This window comes from Squalius cephalus, assembly GCF_949319135.1.
Source record: "Squalius cephalus genome assembly, chromosome: 23".
Lineage (NCBI taxonomy): Eukaryota > Metazoa > Chordata > Actinopteri > Cypriniformes > Leuciscidae > Squalius > Squalius cephalus.
Genome location: NC_137144.1, coordinates 18,629,758 through 18,652,049, shown reverse-complemented (window position 1 = coordinate 18,652,049; position 22,292 = coordinate 18,629,758). Strand labels below are relative to the sequence as shown.

At 37.9% G+C, this 22,292-nt stretch overlaps 1 protein-coding gene and 1 long non-coding RNA gene across 3 annotated transcripts in view; both read left to right on the top strand.

Moving 5' to 3' along the window:
• Nucleotides 1–11,691, top strand: part of spon1b (spondin 1b) — a 64,995-nt gene extending 53,304 nt beyond the window's left edge. The window contains exons 9-16 of the mRNA XM_079860099.1: nucleotides 674–814; nucleotides 1,908–1,983; nucleotides 2,564–2,749; nucleotides 6,264–6,434; nucleotides 6,551–6,718; nucleotides 7,641–7,805; nucleotides 8,036–8,299; nucleotides 10,109–11,691. Of these exons, the coding sequence (XP_079716225.1) occupies nucleotides 674–814; nucleotides 1,908–1,983; nucleotides 2,564–2,749; nucleotides 6,264–6,434; nucleotides 6,551–6,718; nucleotides 7,641–7,805; nucleotides 8,036–8,299; nucleotides 10,109–10,272 (1,335 nt within the window). The 3' untranslated portion in view covers nucleotides 10,273–11,691. The remainder of the gene's footprint in view (nucleotides 1–673; nucleotides 815–1,907; nucleotides 1,984–2,563; nucleotides 2,750–6,263; nucleotides 6,435–6,550; nucleotides 6,719–7,640; nucleotides 7,806–8,035; nucleotides 8,300–10,108) is intronic.
• Nucleotides 11,692–11,849: 158 nt separating this feature from the next.
• Nucleotides 11,850–20,933, top strand: LOC307151570. 2 transcript variants are annotated; one of them, XR_013819903.1, is made up of 3 exons: nucleotides 11,850–11,915; nucleotides 19,268–19,328; nucleotides 20,886–20,933. It is a non-coding gene; the product is annotated as an uncharacterized lncRNA (long non-coding RNA). The 2 variants fall into 2 exon arrangements; XR_013819904.1 differs by having other exon boundaries at nucleotides 11,858–11,926.
• Nucleotides 20,934–22,292: the final 1,359 nt, after the last annotated feature.

Sequence of the window (22,292 nt, the reverse complement as noted above, 5' to 3'; positions counted from 1 at the left end):
AATAAGTGGGCGGGCAATATGCTAATGTTTCGTTTGACGTCACAACGAAACGGCTTATGACTCGTTTGAAAAACAATTCATTTAATTGACTCAGAGTCGACTCTTACTTTTGAAAGACAATAACTTTATATACGGTGCACTTTCAGATTTAAAACTTTGCAGGATGTTTTCATTCACTTAGAGCTATGTTACACATTACATGAAAGGTCATTTTCAAAAATCCATAATAGGGGCCCTTTAAGTCTTTGTACATCCCAAAAGTGGAACCAGTGCTTGACACGCTGCCCCCTGCTGGTACAGACCTGAGTTGATCCTTGAAAGAAATAACAAGTCAGCTCTAGAAGTTGAACTCAGCTTAACCGAGCAGTTGGAGCAGCAGTTGGTCTTTGTTTTGCAGCGTTTTTCTGAAGGCGTTGGAGTGGAACGCAAGTAACTGTCAGGTGACCTAAAGTGCAGAGGCAGGAAACAAGGCCATAAATCACTCATAAAGGGAATATTACAGAGTGAATGAATGATGAATATGGAGATGAAAGGTGGGAGGCCCTGGCAGATGGCATTCAAAAGTCTTTTTCTCTCTCCCTCCCTCCCCTCCCCTCCCCTCCCTCCCTCCCTCCTCCCTCCTCTCTCCTCTCTCCTCTCTCCTCTCACCCTCCACTTCATATTTTTATCCAAGTCTCCCAATAAACCCAGCAATCCCCAGGAGCGGATTCGACCCCTCACCAGTTTGGATCACCCACAGAGTCCCTTTTATGACCCTTCCGGTGGCCCCATGGCACCCCTCGCCCAAGTGGTAGTGGAGAGAATCGCAAGAAAGGTGATTTTAAAAGCTAACACGTTTGTTTTAAAACTTTAATGTCTTTTTAGTTTATAATAATAGTTATATCATGACAACTCTCGGAACAGTTTAGCATGGTAATGGAAATTACAATGTTAATGTATTTGGCCTTGGAGGAATATTTATCAAAGAATTATTTTTTTTATCTTGGTTTGCACAAATATCAATATCACAATATCAAGCAGCACAACTGTTTTCAACATTGATAATAATAAGAAATGTTTCTTGAGCAGCAAATCAACATATTAGAATGATTTCTGAAGGATCATGTGACACTGAAAATTCAGCTTTGCATCACAGGAAGAAATAACATTTTGTAATATATTAAAATAGAAAGCAGTTAGCAAATATCAAAATGAATATCAGTTTGTCATAGTTTAAATTGTGATTCCTAAATTCACTTTACTATTTAGAATGATTTATTTTAGTTTTGGGTGTTTTATCTATTTTATTACAAACTTAATTTTTTTTTTGACAAAATAACAAAACATTTTAATATTTGTCGGTTATTGGTCATAACATTGAGTGTTTTTAAGGATGTATTAATGTCTATTCCCTGTTTTCTAGCAAAATGGGACTGTTTTTTAAACATTCACCATGAAACAGCTGTGTTGTTTAATATAGTTACTGACCCTGAATTGCTGAATCATAAAAGTCCATTTGCTAAACAAACTAAAGCAATTGCTTACAAAAATATGTCAAGGCAAGCAGTCGTGATGCACGGAAACTCAGCAATGTTCATAACACATCTGTTATCCTTCAAATGACAGTGTTTGGAGGATTTGATTCTAAAATAATCCATTCTGGAACTTATCGGCATGATCCAGAACACTTAATATTCCACACCAGATGTTTCATCTCTATCTCACAGCTGGGAAGAATCTCATCTCAAGGCTTTTGAGTGGGGTAAAGCGTGGGATTGCCTCTAGCCAGCTAGTTTACAATCATCTGCCCCCGGAGAATCTTTTTTTTTTTTTTTTTTTTCGCCGGGCTTAGCGTGATAGTGATCAGATGGCAAATGGTGGATCTTATCAGGCACTGTGATGTTGATCCATGTTCATCCAATCTGCAGGGAGAGCAGTGCAATACCGTGCCCGACACCATAGACGATATCGTCGCTGATATTGCTCAGGAGGAGAAGGAGGAAGGTGCGTATGGCTACGCTATCTTATCCAATTTGTAGCACCTCATTTAAAAACATAGCCAACGGACAGTTTAATGAACAAGGCGGACAGCAGGTATCTTAGAGTAAACCTCACAATGTCCCTTCGGTTACGGTTAAGTCAAACAACAAGAAGATGAAGAAGAACAATATGCTTTACCATGGTGCACTTCAATTATGTTTGTTGGCTAATGCACCATGTCAGATAATTACCTGTGGTTTCCCTCCAGTTTCTCGTGAGTTTCAGGAATGGAGAGATGAGGCCTGGAATGAACAATGTGGAGCGGTGCTAGAATTCTTTTAAAGCTAAAGAGTATCATTTCTGCGCTACTAGCAGCCATTAATCCAGCTCCAAACTTAACCAGTGTTACTGTCAGGCTGTCAGGGAATGTTTTGAGAGCACCACTGGGAGGAATAAAAAAGAGACAAGGACAGAAAGATACAAAGACACAAAGAAAAGTCCATTTTTTCCCACTATCCCCATTAAATGCCCTACTAAAGTGTCACTGCTTTTCATGAACCGTAACCATTTGCCCTAATGAGTCTATCCACTTACTTTTCTGCAGGAGACAACACTCCAGAGACGTGCATCTACTCTAACTGGTCTCCGTGGTCGGCCTGTAGCTCCTCCACGTGCGATAAGGGTCGGAGGATGAGGCAGAGGATGCTAAAAGCACAGCTGGACCCCATCATGCCCTGCCTGCACACCCAAGATTTTGAGCCCTGCATGGGGCCGGGCTGCAGCGAGGAGGGTGAGCAAGATAATGCCGGTCTCCAGCTCTCCAGCACATATAAAAGCCTTTGAGGCTGACGGATTTAGAGATGGCTATCTCAGAGCGTGCCGGGAGGGAAGGTGCATGGAATAAGGGGGGTGGAAATGGAGGCGGAAAGAATAAAAATGTTGCATTAATGCATGCATGAAAAGCATTGATTTTTTTTAGTCGGCTCTGAGCGGAGCATGTTATTAATTGATAGTCTTGTGGAGAGTTCTGTAGAGAAATGCAAAGCCTCTGATTTCAAGGTTAAGAAAACCTTATCCGACCTCAAACTGCTGCTGTGGAGTTTTATGCTCGCAATCTGCTTGAGCAGACCAAGGTATCGATTCCCTCGTTGGAGAGGTAGATGCTATAAACCATAACCGTAAACTATAAATTGCGGTTTATCGTTTAAAAGAATCAATAGGACGTTTGCACTTTGGTTGGTTGGCCATTTGGGTCAGAGTGTAAAAAGAATGGTAAGTTCAACTGCAAATAATGTTTTCTCGTTTGAGTTGTTGGCTGTCTTTACTTAAATCTGTGTATCTATACAAGTGTAACGGCTGCACAATTAATCAAACTAAAATCAAAATTAGTGTATGGCCTTCTGTGACTTTAAATAAGTAAATATAGTCTCCATGCACTGTATGTTCTACAATAGACCTTCTTCAGAGCAGTGCCATGACAGGTGTGAAAGCAAGGCTGTAAGGGATAGACTTGTCATTTTTTTCAATGGTATTTGCTGTGAAAAGCTTTTATAAAGCTCCTAGATCACTTATTTTCCACAGCTCATGTTGGCTGGAGTTTTTTGTCTACTGAAATTTCTTGGAAAGATATTTTTGCAGTGTTTCATCAGCAGTTCAATCCAAAAACATATTAAAATAGCAGTTCAACCCACTGAAGAGACGTATGTCTATCCCATTCCCCAAAGATGATGTTGATGTGAATAAGGTCTATAGGTATTATTCTCCAATGCTACTATTTGAAGGTTTAACAAACCTCCTTGCGGTGTTGCAAATATATATTTTATGGTAAAAAAAATTCAAATTTTAAAATATTGTAAAATATTCAAATTTTACAATATATTCAATTGTTCTAAATATTCAAAAAAGTTTAATGTTTTCAGTATAATATTATATACAGTATTGAAAAATTTGAATATTCAAAAATATTCTAAATATTCAATTATTTTTTATAAGATATTTGTATAACATATGATATACTATCTTATATAAATATCTTAATTTTTAATATATTAAAATGTTCTATATAGTCAAAATATTACAATGTCTTTAATATGATGTTTGTATTTTTTTATAAAAAAAATATTTATAGTAGTTTTGATATTAATATTGTAGTTTTAGAATATTTTAAAATATAACAACTATTAATTATTAATTAGTAATAGTAGTAATATGCAACAATAATATTAGTCTGGATGAAAATTTTCACAACTGAAATGGACCAAAAAATAGGTCTGAGTCCACTTTGAAGTACAACGTCAATACAAAGAGAACCAGATTGTTTTGAAGTCCATTGATTTTTTGGGTCTGTATTTGATTTTAAGAGAACAAGCATGGATGTTCTTCAAGACTAACTTTTTGTTGTGCAAAACATGTTTTAACTTTGAGACAAAAGGCATAGTTTGTAGTTTTTGCTGTTCCGCATGAGAGCCGCTGTTTGAGTTATTCTTGTTCTTTTAACACATTGCGGTTCAAATCGCAATATCATTAAGCAAAAATAACCACACAAGACCAAATTGTGCAGCACCTGTGATGTTTTTGTATCGCTCTGTCTCACCAGCTAGCTTGCTGGAGACTTTCTCTCTTTTTTTCTTTGTCTGTCAATGTATCTGCATCAACCCATCCATCTACCTCATCTGTACCTCTCCATCCTCTGATCCGTCTGTTTTTCCACATCACGTCTTCATCCTGTCAACCCTGACTGAGGCTTTCAAAGACGCTGAAGGCTGTTGTTTCTCTCCATCGCTCGCTATTGATTAATAGAACCTGCATCGCTTTACGTAGACTCTCCTTTGTTTTTAATTAATAGGCCGTTAAGGGCCTGCATTGATTGATAATCCACCATCCCGTTGACAGGCGTACACTGGGGCCTCTGGGGGGCCCATCAGGGCCACGTTTATTTACAGCTCTTATTAATGATTCACTTAGTTCTGCTTTATTAGGCAGTGCTCGCTGCTCGTCCCAAATGGGGTCTGCAATTCTGCACTAGAGACAAATCTATGGAGAGTCGCCCCAAGTTCATCCATCCCGTCTGATAACAAATCTATTTACAAGCTCTGCTATAGAGATAATTGGAACAGCTGAGGTGAGATAAAGCATGGCTGGATCGGTCAATTTGATCACAGTTGTCAGCACTTTATAAGGGGAGAAAAGGTGGAAGATATGAAGGATGAACTGTAGGAGGAGGATTGTAATCTTACAGTCCGTCATGCATAAAGAAAGAGGATTATAGGAACAGGTCACTGCATCATGTATAGAGTGAAGAGTGAATATCTTACATATTTGTTCTTCATTATAATAAAATAATAAGATGTGGGCTGTTAATGCATGACCAGCAATGTCAAACACACCAGTATATTAATAATATATTAAATATTATTGTTAAATTCTACACATTAAATATTACTTTTGATGCTGGTTATAATATTGTAAACTAATAATAATAATCATACTATAGTTCATTATTATTAATAATATTATTACATTCTACACATTAAATATAAAATTTTATGTTAATTATAATATTGTATACTGTAATAATAATAATGAAAAAAAGTAATATATCAAATATATCTGACAATATAGTTCATTAAACAATTGCAAACTTAATAAGCTAATAAGTATATTATAATTTAAATTCTACACATTACATTTGTTGTTAATTATAATATTGTGTAATTTAATAATATCGCAATGAACAAATAGTATTATTTAATAATAATAATAATTGCAATAAACAGTTTTCTGACAATATAGTTCATTACTCTATTGCAAGCTTAATAAGCATAAATTCGGCACATTAGATATCAAATTTGTTGTTAATTATAATATTTTGTCAATTATTTTTAGTATTATTATTCACAATAAACAAATTTGTGGCAAATAATATAGTTTATTATTATAGTTATCATTATTAAATACACATTAAGTATTACATTTGATGTTAATTATTATATTGTATATATACAGTAATATAGTAACATCAAATATTTTGTGTATAATGTAGTAATAATAATCATAATCATAATTATGAAACACATTTTTGACAATTTATTTAGTTTATTAGCATATGAATATAATTTATACCCCATTCTCTCAGCCCACTTCATGAGGTGCATCCTGAGATGAATTTAAAACGATTTTTAATCGCTTTTTAAGATGATGATAAATGTGTCCATTCATTCATAACCAGATCTCAGAGTATACTTTTAAAAAAGTTTTGGGACATACAGTACCTCTCTAGCATATGACTGCGTTCTGTCCCCTAGAGGCGTCCACATGTATGATGTCAGAGTGGATCAGCTGGTCCCCGTGCAGCGCCTCGTGTGGCATGGGCATGAGGTCCAGAGAGAGATATGTCAAGCAGTTCCCAGAGGACGGCTCCAGCTGTACACTGCCAACCGAGGAGACAGAGAAGTGTGTGGTCAACGAGGACTGTTGTAAGTTAGACACACATTATATGTTGTGTTCATGTTTTTATGGACATTCAGTGTCAAAAGTCTAAATCCTAAAGTCTACACCAGTAATGTTAGACACCTGTATGTGTGTGTTGTAGCACCCAGTAGCTGTGTGGTGACCGAGTGGGGTGAGTGGGAGCCCTGCAGTGTGAGCTGTGGAGTGGGGATGAGGAGGAGAGAGCGCATGATGAAGATGGAAGCCTCAGATGGCTCTCCGTGTCGAGCGCAGCTGGCGGAGGCAGAGAAGTGCATGATGCCTGAGTGCAGTGAGTATGAAGCATCAACTCAATCCAACAACCTCTCAAGGGCCAGGCAAGATGCCCTGCTTCACCAAACTTGATTCATTACCAAAATTCCTCTTTGGGGCTAGTCGATTTCTAATTAGACCTGCTTGTCACTTGCCCCGGGTCGGGCTGCACCAGCCGTTCATAAGGTCTCATTTAAATTAAGGCGTCAATTCAAACTCGGGGCTTTGTAAATACTCGTTGCTACTTAATTTGGCTGCACTATTTGTTCTTAAGGCATTTTATTTGCTCTGTAAAGTAATGCTTAGTCACATTATATAACCTTTATTTATCCAATAATCAGCCTTCAAATTTGTAAATAGAAGTAGTTAAAGGCTGTCCGTTTCAGTTTTAACTTGTAACATTTGATGCTTCAGACTGAACAGTAATTCAGTTTACCATTGCAATATGATACATAAATAATAAATACATTTTATAATAAATAAAATATAATAAATAGTCAATTTAAATATGTAAATATTCAGGAATTGTATCTAAGTTGTGGTATAAATAAATACCTGTACAGTAGACTGAAAAGATATTCATTCATTTTTATTAAATTCTAAAGATTAAATATTTGATGTTAATTATAATATTGTGTAATTTAACAACCACCACGACAACAACTTATAATTATTATTAATAAATAATAGTATTCATTTTATTCTGCACATATAATAATAATATTATATATTTTCGGACAAGTAAATATGACTGGTGATTGGTTTTTACTTAAATTTGACATTATGGATCATGGCAAAGTTTTGGTTTCAATACTATTTGCAGTCAATATTTCTGGCTATACAGTAAAAATGTACAAATATGCACTAAAATATACTTTAAAATATTTATAAACATCTAAACAACTTTTGTAAGGCTGTATTAACCCTGTGTGTGTGTGTAGACGCAGTGGTGTGTATGCTGTCTCCGTGGTCAGACTGGGGAGAATGCAGTGTGTCCTGCGGTGTGGGCATGCGTTCCCGTCAGCGCATGCTGAAGACGCCAGTAGAGCCCGGCCTGTGCCCAGACGAGCTCGAGCAGGTTGAAAAGTGCATGTTTCCTGAATGCCGTGAGTAACACACACACACACACGCCTTTACTTGCTATCTAAATGGGGACATATCAAAGACTTCTTGTTTTCATGTAAAGCTAATTCTAAATACTACAGACTAACCCTAATATGATTAACCAATTAAAGATGTCCCCAAACGGAATTTCATTTACAAAATTGTCCCTGTACTATAGCTAAATACATTCACAAAAATGCTGTCTTTTTAATTGATTCCTTTCCTCCTCCAGCCACGGACTGCATGCTGTCGGAGTGGTCAGCTTGGTCCGAGTGCAATAAGTCTTGCGGGAAGGGTCACATGATCCGCTCACGAATGGTCAAGCTAGAGCCTCAGTTCGGGGGCCTGGCCTGCCCCGAGACGGTCCAGAGGAAGAAATGCAAGATCCGCAAGTGCTCGAAAGGCTCCCGTGTCAGCGACAAGAGAAAGAGACAGGAAGCTCCAGACAGGAGGAGAGGAAAACAGAGCAGGGAGTCTGTGGCAGAGGAGAGCACAGGTCTAGAATTATTTAGTATTTACTTGTTGCAAATTTAGCTCTCTGTCAACAGATCATTCCTGGAAGCCGGATTTATGTTAATTGCACATGGATTGTGCAACTGAATCTGAATTTAAAGTCAACCTGAAATCAAATTTGACCTTTTTTTTTTTTTACGTGTTCCTGGTTTTACTTTGCATGATTTGTCAGTGGAAGTTAATTCAAAGGAAAAAAACATATTTGTCTTTGCAATCTTTTATCAAAATGTAATAACTTACACAGCCTCTTTTTCTTGGCTGATAGTGGATTTGAGGTGGGTAGAAAAACTATATTTCAATGATTTTGCAAAGGAATGCAAAGTTTCTCAGGGGAATGCCAAAGTTTTTGAGTTTTTGTCCCATCTCATTTTCTCATTTTTCATTGGGATTTTAAGGTTACCATTTGGATACGTCAAGATGATATGAAATGCCTTTTTTTTTTTTACACTTCGATCAATTCCCAAAGGATAAAATCAAGTCATTTTTCTTTCTTATTGAATTTTCAATTTTTACACAGAAATATGTTACATTATGGTAGTAAAATGAGTAGCAAGTTCCAAAACCTAGTAAGCTGCCTACAAAATCTTAATATTTTAAGGCATCACAAGTGCACTCTCAAGGCCTATTTTTTTTCTTCAGGATTCTTTGATGTATAGAGTTTTTAAAAAACAGCATTTATTTGAAATAGAAATCTTTTGTAACATTATAAATATCTTTACTGTCACTTTTGATCAATTTAATACACATTGCTGAAAAATGAAATTATTAATAAAAAAACAAAACAGTATTTGGATAACATTCCAAATCACGCACTTATGAGGTGCTGTGACAATAGGATGCATCTTAAAAAGATCCCTATGTAGGCATCAATGCTTACATGTTTTGGAACAGAGCTGATATTTTTGTTATTGATCAAATTGTTCTCTTAAGCTCCTCTGTATTGCTCCTACTGTACGTGAAGTGATCGATACATCACATCTTTTAAAGCTCTGCCCCTCTCTCTGTGCCGGGGCATCTCTTACACACACACACACACACACACACCGTATTGTCATCATATGATGAAGTGATTCAGTACGGCCACAGATGGTGATGTAGAGAATGTCCCAGGCTCATTGTACAAGGGAAGTCTCTCTGGTCTCGCTGCTCGTTTCTAACACACACACATACATCACCTTTAACTGTGCTATCCCCAAGTCAAAGCACTTCAAAAAAATGAAAGTGTAAAAAAGTTATAGAAGTTATACAAAATAATTTGGACTCTACAATTGCTTTAAAATCTAAGATGTCTCACTAAGTTGTGTTCTAAATTTAAAGTTAATATCACAAAAGTTAAGGTTGCTGTGGCATTTTATTTAGGCACTATACCGAAAACGACACCAGGAGACACCCACACTCCATTGAAAATTTTAGGATCACAATATATAGGTCACAATATCACTTCTATCACAAAACAGGTGGAACCTCGAGTCTTATACCTTTCCAACAATATGTGTTTTGTCAAGATTAGAAAAAAAAAGATTTGATTATGAAATAGTGCAGTAAATTTAGTCAAATTTGAAACATGAGACTGCCCACTAGGGGGAGGAGCTTGCTAAAAGGACTTAAAGTACTGTTTCCATTAAAACATAATGTCCAATTTAACAAATTAGAATTTTGAGTGTTCAAGATTTTGAATGATACCTAATTTATGATGATTACTAAAATATTTGATACCAGAATGCTGACAGTTGACAGTTAAGGGCCCTTGTTCAAAACCCCTCCTTGATTTTCTTGTACTCTCTTCACACAGTCTGTCCGATACGCCCGTGGTCCAGCTGGACGGAGTGTACCAAGCCGTGCGGAGGGGGGATGCAAGAACGAGTGATGAACGTAAAGAAGAAGGGCAAATCCTCACAGCCCAACCACTGCAAAAACAAGAGAGAGATTCGCGCATGCAATGTGCACCCGTGCTAAAAGTGACACTCTATCACTGTAATACACACACACACACACACACACCCCAACACACACAGACTGAGCCCTTAAAGAGGCTGAATAGGGCAGAAACAGCGTAGTTTTAACCCAGGGTTTCCAGAAGCGGGACCGGCGAGGGATGTGTGTTCCAGTTACAGCTTGTAGGATTTTAGAGTAACACACACATGTGGACCAGGCCTGTTATCCGTGATTAGTTTTAGATGCCTTCTTAGCGGGCGTATATACTGTATCAATGTATAACCAACACTTTTCAGTACCGACTTCACTAAAAACATCAGTGTGCACTTCTTTTTTTTAAACAATAATTACATTTTCCTTTCATTCATTATGCACAACCACCTTCTTTTGGGGTAAAGGTCAGAGGTCAAAACATATGTAGCATTCCTGTAAAAAAAAAAACATGGGCTGCATCCGAAATCGCATACTTCCCTACTATATACTAGGCGAAAAACACTATGTGACGAAAGAAGTATGTCCAAATTCACAGAACTCCGGATGACCTACTACTTCCAGTGAGATTCTGAAGTGTGCATACAATGGACACTTTACTATCCCATGAGGCCACAGGAGAGGATTTGTGAATGGCAGTGAAGGGAACATACATGACAGTGACAACATGATGAATGTAATACATTCACACATTCATTCTTATTTAGCGGTTGCAAAGTAAGTACACTATTAAAAACAAAAGTTCTTTATTGGCATCAATACTGGCAAAACAAGTGTACTTGTTCAAAATAAGGAGCTACTCAAGAGAGAATGCGATTTCGGACACAGCCATGGTTTTCTGCATCCAATAAAGCATTTTGGATGCAATCTCATAATGGTTTGTAAAGAAAATCAGGGAGTTTACCGCCAGCATTTCAGTTTCTAATCCGAGGCCGCCTCTATTGAGTGATATCAAGGTAGGTCACCCACAATCGATGCCCAATTGATTCGGACAGCAAGTGTTTGGTGAGGACGGAGGATTTTTTTCGGAAAATCTAGGTAAATACAGGCTTAGGGAGATGCACTGGCCGGCCTATGGATACTTTAACATTATATTCCTGAACTAAAAAGCACAGGTAAGCATAACCATTTTTTGGTTTTATTTTATAAATCGTGATATATTAACTTGGAGATGAAAATAGATTGTGTCTTTTCATTGCATTATTAGATGTATAAGAGGCTAATGTGAAATATTAACTCATTTGTAGGGACAGAAGGCATTTAAATTAGACATTTTCTTACTTTTATTGTGGAATTTTGGTATATTTAGCTTCAAAAAGTCTCACCAAAGTCAAGTGTGGATTTTCTTCATTTCTCTCTCGCTCACTCTCTTTCATTTCACTCATCCCTTCCTCTGCAATATTCTGCTATTTTGGAATAAATCTTTACAATAAAAGTTTATGTGACTACATGTTTTGGATTGCTTATTGGAAGAAAAAAAAATCATTTAGACAGTTTTTTATATATTCTTTGCTGATCTAGGACAGATAGTTCTTTCTAGTAACCACTAGGGGGAGACAGAGACTGAAGTTTCGCTACATAATTATGTCGTAAATGCATCAGTTCGTCACCAAGTGGCATCGTGCGTTTACATTTCAGTTTCTCGACCAATTCAGCTGCAGGATGAGGAATAGGTCAGCCAAAAGTGAAAATTCGGTCATAATTTATCATCCGTATGTTGTTTGGCAGATTTGGGGTCTGACAGTCTCGGTCACCATTCACTTTCATTGTATCTTTTTCTTCACCTGTGTTTCACAGACGAAACGAAGTCATTTGGGTTTGGAACATCATTAATATTACAGGATATAGGCCTATATGTTTTAAATAGGCTACCAAATACGAATTTCTGTGTAGCCTATGCTATATCTTTTTCTTAGCTTAAAGGATTTTAAGAAGCGTCGAACTCAAGTGCTGAGCTGTCACGTGGCGGTCTCATACAGTATACATTTGGGTCATTCCTGGCGTCTTACTACATTCAAATGTTTAACAATATCAATTTTAAACCTGTCTTAGTCATAAATAACACCATTGAACTCTAAGTATATTGAAGTTGATTAAAAAGATCATTTTAAATATTTTACAGCATTTTGATATCACCATTTTTTTCTATGTCCACAGGCCTGTACTGCCCATTTTCCCATTTATGTTTTTATTTTTTATATATATATTGTTGGGAATATCAGTAATGATTCCCTCTAATGCGTATATGTATGTATATATATATATATATATATATATATATATATATATATATATATATATATATATACATATATATATACACACACATTAGAGGGAATCATTACTCATATTCCCAACAATATATATATATTATTTTTTTTATTATATATATATATATATATATATATTATTTTTTTTATTTTTTTTTTACAATTATTACATTTATTTTAACAATTATAATTTAGGTCTTTAGCTTGTCTCTCAATTTATTGTCCATACTTTCCCTTTAAATGAAAGTTGAGAAAAATTAAATGAAATCTTATCATAAAGCAGTCATCACTTTTTGGGCAAGTGAGAGATCCTAGATTATTTTAACTGTCTATTTTTTACCAATTTTATCTTTTAAATTTGATGTGGTCAACCTTAGTATGTCCACCCTGTTAAAGGAAATATGAAAAAAAGTTAGTAGAAAAATCACATTTTTAAAATTACAGTTTTAAAGACCATGCCATTCATTATTTGATCAACCTATGTTAGTTTGTTTCTGCTCAGACATGGTGCATTGGCTGATTTTAGATCAGCATGTCCACCCTGTTTATATCTGAAGAGGACATTTAGAGTGGACATAGTGATTGTGAAAGTAATTTATCTTTAAAGTAGAAGCAGTAGTGCATTCAAAGTTTGTTGGAAGTGCATTTAAAGTTCGATAGGAAATCATCATCCATTCTTTATACACTTGTCCACCCTGTTATAGCCTATCAGTTTGTCCACCCTGTTAAGGTTTTTTTTTTTTTTTTTTTTTTTTTTTTACAATAATTTCATAAAATCAGCAACAACAACAACAAAAAAACACTAGTAATTCAGAGACAATGAAAATTTACCAGAGATTCAATATTGTAGTACTTTAAAAAGTAAACAAAAATGCCTTTTAAGCATTTGTATCTAATTGTATTTAATTTACTTAGTTTAATAAATGGTTAAATTTATTTACCCAAGCTTGACAAGAATAGTTTTTCAAATGTTTTATCTCACCCTATCATGACTACACAAAAATGTATTTTAAAAACAGATTTCTTCATTTTATGATGGCCAAAAGGCACTGAATACCAGGAATGACCCATTTATTTAGGCGCCTATATCGTGCGCCTTTTAAACCTTTTATAAAAACTTGCACGGTTATTTAGCTTGACAAGTGTGAGGTAAACGGCCCAGGGGCTCTATACTTAAAACACAGGAGATTTTCCTCTCTTTCTAAACATGATAGGTGCAATTTCTTGTTAGAACGCATCATGTCTCGGCTAGCACTGAGCACAGAAATTAATTAAACTGGGCCAAACACAGCAGCTTGGTAGTCATGGTAACATGCTGAAGCCTTATATTTTGCACATGAAAGAAGGACTGGGCAGTGGATTTAAGAACCCAACTATGAAAGTTTGGCATATGAATATTAATGAGACTGTGTGACGTTTTCACAGTTGACCTGCTTGATTTGCAAGCTACTCCAGATATACACAACATATATAGTTGTGAACAGCTATTCAGATCATTTTTTGTTATATTTTTTGTAAAAGTATTATAATAGATATTTGCAAATAATATACTGTAGTAATAAACTAAATAGGCAAGCATCTGCAAATAAACTCTTTTATTTGGTTCTTTAAATGAATCGTCTGGACAAGACGATTCATTAAATTGCACAATGCTTTTGCTGCCTTCACTTGCTTGTTGGAAGATCCTATTTTCCATTTCCAAAGTCAAAAGTACTAGCACGCCACATTTTAGGAGGTTTCGGTGGTATGTTTTTTAAGGGATAGTTCACCCAAAAATAAAAATTCTGTCTTAATTTACTCACCCTCATGTTTTTCCAAACCCGTAAGACTTTCGTTCATCTTCAACGTGCTGCGTAACACGAGAATGAACCTCATTGGTTCTTGCGGAAGCTCAAACGTGCTGCGTAACACGAGAATGAACCTCATTGGTTCTTGCGGAAGCTCAAACGTGCTGCGTAACACGAGAATGAACCTCATTGGTTCTTGCGGAAGCTCAAACGTGCTGCGTAACACGAGAATGAACCTCATTGGTCCTTGCGGAAGCTCAAACGTGCTGCATAACACGAGAATGAACCTCATTGGTTCTTGCGGAAACTCAAACGTGCTGTGTAACACAAGAATGAACCTCATTGGTTCTTGCGGAAACTCAAACGTGCTGCGTAACACGAGAATGAACCTCATTGGTTCTTGTGGAAGCTCAAACGTGCTGCGTAACACGAGAATGAACCTCATTGGTTCTTGCGGAAACTCAAACGTGCTGCGTAACACGAGAATGAACCTCATTGGTTCTTGCGGAAACTCAAACGTGCTGTGTAACACAAGAATGAACCTCATTGGTTCTTGCGGAAACTCAAACGTGCTGCGTAACACGAGAATGAACCTCATTGGTTCTTGCAGAAGCTCAAACGTGCTGCTTAACACGAGAATGAACCTCATTGGTCCTTGCGGAAGCTCAACTCAAACGTGCTGCGTAACACAAGAATGAACCTCATTGGTTCTTGCGGAAGCTCAAACGTGCTGTGTAACACAAGAATGAACCTCATTGGTTCTTGCGGAAACTCAAACGTGCTGCGTAACACAAGAATGAACCTCATTGGTTCTTGCAGAAGCTCAAACGTGCTGTGTAACACAAGAATGAACCTCATTGGTTCTTGCGGAAGCTCAAACGTGCTGTGTAACACAAGAATGAACCAAGAATGAACCTCATTGGTTCTTGCGGAAGCTCAAACGTGCTGCGTAACACGAGAATGAACCTCATTGGTTCTTGCAGAAGCTCAAACGTGCTGCGTAACACTAGCATGAACCTCATTGGTTCTTGTGGAAACTCAAACGTACTGCGTAACACGAGAATGAACCTCATTGGTTCTTGCAGAAGCGCAAAAGTGCTGCGTAACACAAGAATGAACCTCATTGGTTCTTGCGGAAGCTCAAACGTGCTGCGTAACACAAGAATGAACCTCATTGGTTCTTGCGGAAGCTCAAACGTGCTGCGTAACACAAGAATGAACCTCATTGGTTCTTGCGGAAGCTCAAACGTGCTGCGTAACACAAGAATGAACCTCATTGGTTCTTGCGGAAGCGCAAAAGTGCTGCGTAACACAAGAATGAACCTCATTGGTTCTTGCGGAAGCTCAAACGTGCTGCGTAACACAAGAATGAACCTCATTGGTTCTTGCGGAAACTCAAACGTGTTGCGTAACACAAGAATGAACCTCATTGGTTCTTGCGGAAGCTCAAACGTGCTGCGTAACACGAGAATGAACCTCATTGGTTCTTGCGGAAACTCAAACGTGCTGCGTAACACAAGAATGAACCTCATTGGTTCTTGCGGAAACTCAAACGTACTGCGTAACACAAGAATGAACCTCATTGGTTCTTGCAGAAGCTCAAACGTGCTGTGTAACACGAGAATGAACCTCATTGGTTCTTGCGGAAGCTCAAACGTGCTGCGTAACACGAGAATGAACCTCATTGGTTCTTGCGGAAGCTCAAACGTGCTGTGTAACACAAGAATGAACCTCATTGGTTCTTGCGGAAATTCAAACGTGCTGCGTAACACAAGAATGAACCTCATTGGTTCTTGCGGAAGCTCAAACGTGCTGTGTAACACAAGAATGAACCTCATTGGTTCTTGCGGAAGCTCAAACGTGCTGCGTAACACTAGCATGAACCTCATTGGTTCTTGTGGAAACTCAAACGTACTGCGTAACACGAGAATGAACCTCATTGGTTCTTGCAGAAGCGCAAAAGTGCTGCGTAACACAAGAATGAACCTCATTGGTTCTTGCGGAAGCTCAAACGTGCTGCGTAACACAAGAATGAACCTCATTGGTTCTTGCGGAAGCTCAAACGTGCTGCGTAACACAAGAATGAACCTCATTGGTTCTTGCGGAAGCTCAAACGTGCTGCGTAACACAAGAATGAACCTCATTGGTTCTTGCGGAAGCGCAAAAGTGCTGCGTAACACAAGAATGAACCTCATTGGTTCTTGCGGAAGCTCAAACGTGCTGCGTAACACAAGAATGAACCTCATTGGTTCTTGCGGAAACTCAAACGTGTTGCGTAACACAAGAATGAACCTCATTGGTTCTTGCGGAAACTCAAACGTGCTGCGTAACACAAGAATGAACCTCATTGGTTCTTGCGGAAGCTCAAACGTGCTGCGTAACACGAGAATGAACCTCATTGGTTCTTGCGGAAACTCAAACGTGCTGCGTAACACAAGAATGAACCTCATTGGTTCTTGCGGAAACTCAAACGTACTGCGTAACACAAGAATGAACCTCATTGGTTCTTGCAGAAGCTCAAACGTGCTGTGTAACACGAGAATGAACCTCATTGGTTCTTGCGGAAGCTCAAACGTGCTGCGTAACACGAGAATGAACCTCATTGGTTCTTGCGGAAGCTCAAACGTGCTGTGTAACACAAGAATGAACCTCATTGGTTCTTGCGGAAACTCAAACGTACTGCGTAACACAAGAATGAACCTCAGTGGTTCTTGCAGAAGCTCAAACGTACTGCGTAACACAAGAATGAACCTCAGTGGTTCTTGCAGAAGCTCAAACGTGCTGTGTAACACGAGAATGAACCTCATTGGTTCTTGCGGAAGCTCAAACGTGCTGCGTAACACGAGAATGAACCTCATTGGTTCTTGCGGAAGCTCAAACGTGCTGTGTAACACAAGAATGAACCTCATTGGTTCTTGCGGAAATTCAAACGTGCTGCGTAACACAAGAATGAACCTCATTGGTTCTTGCGGAAGCTCAAACGTGCTGTGTAACACAAGAATGAACCTCATTGGTTCTTGCGGAAGCTCAAACATGCTGCGTAACACAAGAATGAACCTCATTGGTTCTTGCTGAAGCTCAAACGTGCTGCGTAACACAAGAATGAACCTCATTGGTTCTTGCGGAAGCTCAAACGTGCTGCGTAACACAAGAATGAACCTCATTGGTTCTTGCGGAAATTCAAACGTGTTGTGTAACACAAGAATGAACCTCATTGGTTCTTGCGGAAGCTCAAACGTGCTGCGTAACACAAGAATGAACCTCATTGGTTCTTGCGGAAGCTCAAACGTGCTGCGTAACACAAGAATGAACCTCATTGGTTCTTGCGGAAATTCAAACGTGTTGTGTAACACAAGAATGAACCTCATTGGTTCTTGCGGAAGCTCAAACGTGCTGCGTAACACGAGAATGAACCTCATTGGTTCTTGCGGAAACTCAAACGTGCTGCGTAACACAAGAATGAACCTCATTGGTTCTTGCGGAAGCTCAAACGTGCTGTGTAACACAAGAATGAACCTCATTGGTTCTTGCGGAAATTCAAACGTGTTGTGTAACACAAGAATGAACCTCATTGGTTCTTGCGGAAGCTCAAACGTGCTGCGTAACACGAGAATGAACCTCATTGGTTCTTGCAGAAGCTCAAACGTACTGCGTAACACAAGAATGAACCTCATTGGTTCTTGCAGAAGCTCAAACGTGCTGCGTAATACGAGAATGAACCTCATTGGTTCTTGCAGAAGCTCAAACGTGCTGCTTAACACTAGCATGAACCTCATTGGTCCTTGTGGAAACTCAAACGTGCTGCGTAACACGAGAATGAACCTCATTGGTTCTTGCAGAAGCGCAAAAGTGCTGCGTAACACAAGAATGAACCTCATTGGTTCTTGCTGAAGCTCAAACGTGCTGCGTATCACGAGAATGAACCTCATTGGTTCTTGTTGAAGCTCAAACGTGCTGCGTAACAAACAAGAATGAACCTCATTGGTTCTTGCTGAAGCTCAAATGTGCTGCGTAACACGAGAATGAACCTCATTGGTTCTCGCACGTCAAGCGTACATGCTTGAGCTTCCGTTTACCACAACTGATGTGTGAGTTGATGAATGTTTAATAAGCCTAAATTAAATCTGTTCATCATATAAAGCGATCAAGTCTCTTTTATTGTGTAAGCTGTCAGCTGAGGGACAGAAAGCTCTCTGATTTTATCAAAAATATCTTCATTTGTGTTCTGAAGATGAACGAAAGTCTTACAGGTGATTAATTAAGCTGCTTATCAGGGTGAGCAGCTTAATTAATGACCTAACTAACTAACCCTTTAAATCACTAAAAAGAAGCTGTTTTTGAGATTCATTTGCATGAGAATCGGACCACACTAGTTATACAGGGCTGCGTTTCCCAAAAGCATCTTGAGCTGAGTTGATCATAGAGACCATTGGTGCCCATGGTATTAAAGAAATGCAGCCCTGTAGGTGAACCTGATTTCACAGAGTACAACATGTTCCTGGATCAACATCTTTGATGATCCTGGAACAACATTCGAAACAGATTTTGAGGGACAAGTTTACAGGTTTAGGTGCTTCTATATGAGTGTTATTCACCTATCATTTACCTCTGATTTCAGGAATAAGTTATGGGTAGGGTTAGGAATACATGTTCCAGGATCAAAAAGATATATATTGATAAAAATTAAAAAATCAGATCCAAAATCATGGTGACCCAGCCCTGCATGCTTTAGATCAACTCAAACGAACCGACTCACAAGAGTCATTCATTCGGGAATCAAACTCCACTGTTCATATATAGGCTACTGCAAGTTCACTAAACAACCGTCTCGTTAGAATAAATTGTTCAGGAATCACAGATTAAACATTTCGCTTGGTTGTTTCTTGCAGCGAAGCTAAACCAGAAGTACATCGGAACTATATTTGTAGCATACATGTTTAATGAATCAAGTGTACTTTGACTTCACAGATGTTTTGACATCACGCACAATGACGTCAGTTGAACAATGTCTGCTCTATTGTCTCATAAGGTGAGTCAGTTCAACTTGCCCGACATTGTTAAATGCTACACATTCATTAGGCTACATGGTTTTCAGTGAAGTTCATTTCTTTCAGAGACACCACCCCTACATTCAGTTTTTGCTTGAAGGTTTTCCGGAGGTTGTGACCCTAACTTTAAAGAGCATGTTACTGTCTGTGTTGGAAACCATGGGAACAAAATGGTCCTACTATGGAAGACCATGAAGCAGAGAATATTGTGCAGGATTCAAGGTTTTCAGATGTTGGTGACTAATGAAACACATTTTATAAAGACATCCTGTGCATCTGTATATGTACATAAAAGATGTTTCCTGGAGCCTTTTGTGAAGTGAATGCCCAATTGCAAGGAATAGAGAATAGCAAAATTAGTATTGTGGGTTTTCAAATGTCACAAAGCATTTGACAAAAAAAAAAAAAAAAGATTTTGAAATGTTAATCTTTCAGGCATTGAATAGAAGGCCGTTCAATCTCTTGAGAACAACAGAATGCAATTCTGCTTTTAAACAATTCAGTGCCCCAAACAGCCCAAAGCATGAAAGGAAATTGTGGATTTTATATGGTTAGATGTTGCCTATTCAGCTTGATTCTTTTCTTTGTATGCTGTAGTGCACAAACTGTCCCTGAATGTTTGCACCTTTACCTGTGATGAAAGTGGCCAGTAAAACAGTGCTGAGAGTTGAATGCTCTGCCATCGTGTGCGAGGGGAATTCAGGCTATGTTGGTTGGGATCATGCCTATGTTCCCACAAATGGCCTACCCCTGACCCCACCCCTAAACCTACCCGTAACTGGGGTTTAGACAAATCCTAAAAAAAAAAATTCTTAGATATGTGGGAACATAGGGCTGTGGGAACATAGGGCTGACCCCTGTTGGGGAGTTTCTCTTGAACAAACATGAAGAACATTGAATGAACATTGAAGTTTATGTTCAGTGAGTCAGTAAGCTGATGACTCAAGAACGATGAAGCTTTGTGAAGGCATACACTCACTTCAAGATAATCGGGCCGATTTTGGGCCAAATCCCCCTTCCGACGATTATCTTGATGGTTCTACAGATTATCTTATCAGATTTTCTTGTGGTGCCTGTGAGGTGTGTTAAGAGTGACTGAATCGTCTCGGAAGAACGTCGGGGACGCACCGGAAGCATAACACAAATTAATCCCAACTTTTTTCTTTTTTTCCCACGAATTTTAAAAAGCAGTCCAAGACTCCAAACACTAGTATCGCCATTGCGATCTTCTTGCCCGTCTTCCTCCATGTTTGTTTACTCTAAAGTCACGTTTGACCGCGAGAGATTATTTGAGATTTCCCATGTTCACAGTCGGTAATTAATCTGGTTGTTTGTGAATGGGAATGTGTGATTTCTTGGTCGCATCGCGACACTCCACTCTAAAGGAACACACTTTTAAATCTATGATTTTTTTTATCATCAAGTTTGTATTCTCTCACATTTTGAAAATCTGGTAAGATTAATGTTAAGTGGGAGGTTTAGTAGTGTTTAATGCTATGCTAATTTAGAAGAGTTTCTGATTTGTGTTTTTTTTAAAGGGTTTCCATCATGGTGACGAGTGGAGCATGAGCTTGGTTTGAGAACAGGTACATGTTAAATGTTCTATATTGTCGTTCAGCAATTGCTATGCTATGCTAATGTTATCAAACCATTGTGTTACCATTTGCTGAATTAGCTAGTTATACTGTAGCTACAGTTTCACTACTAATATTTAAATTGAGATTACGTGATCATTTTAAGTTAAATGTATGAATTAACTTGGGAGCAATTAAAATGTACGAGTACAAAATGAAAATCTGCCAGTTCTGCTTACTTAAACTTTGAATTTATTGAGTTTTGCCAACTCAACAAATCTTTTGCCCAAAACAAACGAAGCTCTACATTTTAGACAAGTTTCCGAGTGGAACGTAACATCACTAATCGTTAACCCAAGAACCACACACACCGACTGAGTGAGCGAATCAATACGATTTTTTTTTTTTTTTCTTGATCTTGAGTTGTTCATTAATAAGATCTGAACCTGATCTACGTGAACATCTAATAAGGTTTTTGTGGTATAAATTCTCTGGTCTGCTGTGTTCTACTGTTCGATTTATAAGTCAGTTAACCTTCAATGATTTATCTTGTCCTTCGAACTCAAGCTGGAGCTCTTGAAGGCTTTAGTCTTTACAAATCTGATAAGAAATGCAGAAAAATCGATGTCATGTCCAGACATGGCGAGACATGTTTGCTGGTGCACGACTCAGCTGTTTTATTTCCCTCAACCAGCTGCTGTCCTTTGAATCAAGCACAGAGGAGAACATTTATTTTTGGCACAGGCAAGCAGAAAGGGATATTCTCACTTCAAGATTACTGCAAATCTTTGTGTTATCTGTTTATTCAAATTCATATGCATACAATGCGTCTCCCACATGGCCAGTGATTTTTACGCTTGTGTCATTTTCCATATTGTAGAGGCTTCAATTGCATCCTTGATCACAGGCACACAGTTCAGAACATCATTATATCTTCATCACTGGAGCTATACAACCAATTACACATATTTGAGCATTGAATACTTCTGAATATTAACATTCTTTGATATGTTCAGGTCAGTTCTGTTCTGAAAACAGAATTCTGTTCTGCTTTTTTGTTTGGTTCTGTTTTTGGTTCTTTGGTCCTTTTTCTCTTTCTTTCTTCAGTTCTGTTTGGTTCTGTTGTTACATTGCAATATGTTCTGAACTGTTCTGTTCCATTCTGATTTATACAGTTCAATTCTTTTCTGTTTGGTTCTGTTTTCTTTTCTGTTTGTGTCTATTATTTGAATCTGTTCTGTACTGTTCTGTTCAATTCTACTTTATTTTGTTCTTTTCTGTTTATTTGGTTCTATTCTAATTAGTCTACAAAATCAAAGATCTGGAGTTTCATTTATGTATTTACATATTTTTATGTCATATAAAGACCCA